At 39.7% G+C, this 5,423-nt stretch overlaps 1 protein-coding gene and 1 long non-coding RNA gene across 2 annotated transcripts; one reads left to right on the top strand and one right to left on the bottom strand.

Moving 5' to 3' along the window:
• The first annotated feature begins 286 nt into the window (after positions 1-286).
• Positions 287-2,194, top strand: LOC105954282 (flotillin-like protein 4). The gene is made up of 2 exons (XM_012977956.2): positions 287-1,213; positions 1,587-2,194. The coding sequence occupies exons 1-2, from the start codon at positions 287-289 to the stop codon at positions 2,097-2,099; spliced, it is 1,440 nt and encodes a 479-aa protein (XP_012833410.2). The 3' UTR covers positions 2,100-2,194.
• Positions 1,428-2,686, bottom strand: LOC148770532 (uncharacterized). The gene is made up of 2 exons (XR_016031401.1): positions 2,645-2,686; positions 1,428-2,082 (listed from the first exon to the last, which is right to left on the bottom strand). It is a non-coding gene; the product is annotated as an uncharacterized LOC148770532 (long non-coding RNA).
• Positions 2,687-5,423: the final 2,737 nt, after the last annotated feature.

The raw sequence follows: 5,423 nt of genomic DNA, 5'->3' as shown, positions 1-5,423 counted from the left end.
AATAGAGAAATCTCATAGTCAATTTAGAAAATAAAATATTGTATATATATTAATCCTTTTATCGTTCAATTCAAAGAAATAAAGTTAAAGTGCAGCATGGAGTGTATTACTATGAAATTAGAATTCTATTAGACAAAGGAGTCTAAAATACTCTATTATAAATAACGAGTTAACCTCGTTGAAGCTTTTCATCATTCACGCAAAATACAATTCTCCAAACGATTATTAACGATTATTAGTGCTGCAAATTTTCTGTGTAGATCGAGTAGCTAGTCATCAATTAGCCATGTATCAAGTCGCGAGTGCATCGGAGTACCTGGTGGTGACCGGCGCCGGAATATCCGACATAAAAATCTCAAAGAAAGCATGGATATTCCCCGGCCAAACGTACACAAAATTCGACGTATCTCCGGTGAACTACACGTTCGAAGTACAAGCCATGAGCGCTGAGAAACTCCCATTCATCCTCCCGGCCGTTTTCACGATCGGCCCACGCATAGACGACGAGAGCAGCCTCCTCAAGTACGCCAAGTTAATCTCCCCGCACGACAAGCTCTCCCACCATGTCAAGGAACTCGTGCAGGGCATTATCGAAGGGGAGACTCGAGTCCTCGCTGCTTCGATGACCATGGAGGAGATTTTCAAAGGGACCAAAGAGTTCAAACAGGAAGTCTTTGGGAAGGTTCAATTGGAGCTCGACCAATTCGGGTTGTTGATTTACAACGCTAACGTGAAGCAGCTTGTTGATGTACCTGGTCATGAGTATTTTTCCTACTTGGGGCAGAAAACTCAGATGGAGGCCGCGAATCAGGCGAAGGTTGACGTGGCGGAGGCGAAGATGAAGGGGGATTTGGGGTCGAAACTGAGGGAGGGGGAGACACTTAGGAATGCGGCGGCGATTGATGCAGAGACGAAGATTGCGTCTACGCAAAGGCAGGGAGAAGGGAAGAAGGAGGAGATAAAGGTGAGGACTGAGGTCAAGGTATTTGAGAATCAGAGGGAGGCTGAGGTGGCGGAGGCGAATGCTGAGCTGGCGAAGAAGAAGGCCGGTTGGGCGAAGGAGGCGCAGGTGGCGGAGGTTGAGGCAAACAAGGCTGTTGCTTTGAGGGATGCTGAGTTGCAGAGGGAGGTCGAGAAGATGAACGCCATGACTCAGACGGAGAAGCTCAAGGCTCAGTTTTTGAGCAAAGCTGGCGTCGAATACGAAACAAAGGTATACATATTTTTCTTTTTATTAGTATTGCTGAATTAACCTCTCATCTCTACAATTTAATTTGCTAGTAGTGATGATAATTAGAACATAATTCAATTTCAAAAATAATTACGAAAATTCGTACTTATATTATCAATATATTAGTATGTATTTTATATTTTAGGTGATTAAGAAAATTTAGAATTTTTCAAAACCCACCGGTCTGAAAATTCCCGATTTTGGAACAAAAAGTTTCAATTTAATTTCCAATTTTTTTAACATAATTATTTATTTTTTCGATAACGAATAATTCAAATTCGAACCTATCTAATCTTGTATATATTTTTTGTTGTCCTGATTAATTGATTATCTTGTTTATTGTAACAAATAAAAGGTCCAAGAGGCGAATTGGGAGCTTTACAAGAAACAAAAAGCGGCAGAAGCGTACCTGTACGAGAAGGAGAAGGAGGCACAGGCACAGAAAGCAGTAGCGGATGCTTCTTTTTACCAGCGGAAACAAGTGGTGGACGGTGATTTGTACGCAAAGATGAAGGAAGCTGAAGGGCTGAAAGCACTTGCCGAAGCTCAGGGCACTTACGTACGTACACTTCTCGATGCAATGGGCGGAAACTACGCGGCGTTGAGGGATTACTTGATGATCTCCGGCGGTATGTACCAGGATATAGCCAAGATTAACTCCGAGGCTGTGCGTGGGCTCCAGCCCAAGATCAGCATTTGGACTAACGGAAGTGGAAGCGGTGATGGTGGTGGCAATAGTGCGATGCAGGAAGTTGCCGGCGTTTACAAGATGCTGCCGCCGCTATTCAAGACTGTTAATGAGCAGACTGGCATGCTACCGCCTTCATGGATGGGCACTTTGACCGACGACTCTACGTCAAACAATTGATATCATCATATCAACAGTTCAGTATCGACATAGTTATATATTAATTAGGTATAATTTAGGTGCTTTTTTTTTCATGTTTAATTAAAAATTGCTTTCTGTCATTTTTTTTTTTTTCTTATTTCCTACAAATATTTATTAGCAATCAAATTAAATAGCTTTATATTTCTTCATGATTAATCTCTATTCTCTATTTGTTCGTTAATATTCATCGATAACAAACAAACTTTCGGGTGTGTGTGATTGTATGTAGATCTACGGTTCTTATCCACTCAATTTAAATAATTGGGTGTAACATTTAATTTCCGGCAATCTAGATATTATGTGTTTGATACACAACTAAAATGAATGTTTTGACTCTGTTACAGATCATATACGAAATAAAAGGTGGAAAAATTCTTATCAAAATAGTAAACACCACCAACAAACTCAAATCTAACAGAACCTTGTTTGTTCGTTCACTCAGACAATTCATCAAACAGTTGGGCTGCTAATTTTGTCACACCAAATCAATCAGTATGCAGAGAGTTGCTAAAGCATCGGAGTACCTGGTGGTGACCGGCGTGGGAATCATCGACATCAAACTCGCGCCCCCGTGTTCACCTCGAGTTCTGGCCGCTTCGATGACAATGGAGGATATTTTCAGAGGGACCAAAAATTGGAATTGAACCAATTCGGGCTACTGATCTACAACGCAAACGTGAAGCAGCTGGTGGATGTACCTGGTCATGAGTACTTTTCCTATCTAGATGGAGGCGGCGAATCAGGCGAAGGTTGACGTGGCGGAGGCGAAGAAGAAGGGGGATCTGGGGAGACGAAGATTGAGGAGATAAAGGTGGCGGGGGCGAATGCTGACCTGGCAAAGAAGAAGGCAGGTTGGTCGAGGGAAGCGCAGGTGGCGGAGATTGAGGCTAACAAGGCGGTGGCTTTGAGGGATGCTGAGTTGCACAAGGAGGTCGAGTAAATGAACGCCTTGAGCAAACCCGGCGTTGAGTACGAAACCAAGGTATTTATATACTTTCCACTTTGCACCAATTTAATATATTTAGTTTTTTTCGTCAATTTACAGTTAGCATTCCATTAGTTTTAACGAAAAAATAACGGAACAGACTAAAAGTGTTGTATTTAAGAAAAATGACGGATCAAATGTGTTTTTTGTTAACACGAGCGACTAAATATGAGATCGATGGGAAACGTGAGGGATGGAACTCTACTTTTTCCGTTAAAACGTATTAGCTAAGATGTTTTGATGTGTTAATTGATTGTCTCGTGTTTCTTTTCACCACAACACGACAAAAAAATTTCAAAAAAAAAAAAAAGAAGTCAATTAACTGTTAAATTACTGTCTCCGATAGTTAAATAACTGCTGGAGACAGTACTTTTGCAACGAATACAGTAATATTAATTAAAAATATTTTTTTTAAGAATAAAAAAGTCAATTAACAGTTAAATTACTGTCTCCGACAGTTAAATAACTGCCGGAGACAGTAATTTAGCAACGAGTACAGTAATATTAATTAAAATATTTTTTAAAAAAGTCAATTAACAGTTAAATTACTCTCTCCGACAGTTAAATAACTGCTGGAGACAGTAATTTAGTAGCAAATACAGTAATATTAATTAAAACATTTTTGAAGAAAAAAAAAGTCAATTAATTGTTAAATTATTGTCTCCGACAGTTAAATAACTGCCGGAGACAGTAATTTAGCAGCCAAGACAGTAATATAATATTAATTAAAAAAATTATTTTTAAGAAAAAACAAAATTATAAAAAAAAAGAAAAGAAAAATAGTCAATGCCGGAGACCCGGAGTTGACCGGCCGAAAAAAAATTCACGGAAAAAAAAGTTTTTCAAAAAAAAAAAAAAAAAAAAAAGTCAACGCCGGTCAACGGTGGCGACCGGCGGTCTCCGGTGGTGGCGGGTCAAAATTGGGGTTAAAATTGAAATTATGGTTAAAATTGGTTAATTGATGAAATTGGGCTAAATTGGGATGTAAATCATGAAATTGGAATTGAAATGGGTTTCAATGAATTGGGGGTAATTTTGGTATATATAAAGGGATTTTCATTATTTGCAAATAAGTTTAAATGGGCTGAATTTATTGAAGGACAAAAAAATTGGATGTCCCTCTTTTAATTAAGTGCCCTTGTCATGGGCCTATTTGCCATTTGTCAATTTATAATATGTCAATAAAACTCATTTGTGAAATAAGTAGGCTATAAACGAATCAATAATATTATTCTAGGATTTGAAGATTTAAATGTTTTTAAAATTATAATTTTTTGCATGAATGCTTGGTATTATTAGGGATGGTAATTTATACCCGACCCGCGGGTACCCGCCCCGAAATTTCCGGGTAATACTCGCCCCGCAAATAAATGGGGCGGGTGCGGGTTTGTATATACCCGCCTCGCAGACCCGCCCAGTCCCCGCCTTGTATGTATATATATATATATATATATATATATATATATATATATATATATATATATATATATATATATATATATATATATATATATATATATATATATATATGATGATGCTAAAATGTAGATCACCTGGGGTAGTGTAGAAAATGAACTGGGAGAGCAAAGCAGATCAGTAGCTTGACAACTTGATGATCCTGAGGTACCTGCGATCATAGAACACGTGAACTAGGCCGGGGGTTGATCCGGCGGAAACCCCTCCGACGCTCAAGTCAGACGTGCTGATGGTGGAAATAGTCCAGAGAATACAGTTAATAGTCTTGCTCAGTTAATAGGACGTACCTTAAGGAATGAATTCAAACATTTATTTATAGCTTAGTTGAGATTGTCGGGCCCAAACCTTACTTGAAGGTGATTGGGCCTCGGTGATAGTGGTCTTCGATATTGGGCTCGTGGCCTAGTAGGTAAGTAATTTGTAGGCCCATTGGGTTGGCCCAATTATGCATATCATTAAGCCCCTCACTCTCGATTCGATGTGGGGGCCATGTTGAAATGGGTGTCAGATCGTGTCGAGAGTAAAATTTGTAGAAGTCGATCGTTGGCGTATGGCCTAATGGTGTGCGAAAACGCATCGGAGCGTGTGTCGGAGGGGCGTGAAGGCACGTTGGCGCGTAGCGCAACCAAGTTGTCGCGATGTAAGTTACTTGAGTCGTCGGTGTTGTCCCTTTACGATGTGATAGCTCGGATCAAGTTATCTCCTCGTGGGAGTTGTCTCGTCGCGGGGTAATAGAGTTGATCGAATTATCTCCTCGTGGGAGTTGTCTCGCGATAATGTAGTAGCACAAAGCGAGTATTCTCCTCGTGGGAGTTGTTATTTATTGACATTGTCAATGTTGT

This window comes from Erythranthe guttata, chromosome 5 (assembly GCF_056151865.1).
Source record: "Erythranthe guttata isolate IM_541 chromosome 5, IM_541, whole genome shotgun sequence".
Classification (NCBI taxonomy): Eukaryota; Viridiplantae; Streptophyta; class Magnoliopsida; order Lamiales; family Phrymaceae; genus Erythranthe; species Erythranthe guttata.
This window is presented reverse-complemented; position numbering and strand designations above follow the sequence as displayed.

Coding starts and splice junctions, on each gene's coding strand:
- LOC105954282 (XM_012977956.2), top strand. CDS start 287: ATGTATCAAGTCGCGAGTGCATCGGAGTACCTGGTGGTGACCGGCGCC. Junction 1,214..1,586: donor GCGTCGAATACGAAACAAAG/GTATACATATTT, acceptor AACAAATAAAAG/GTCCAAGAGGCGAATTGGGA.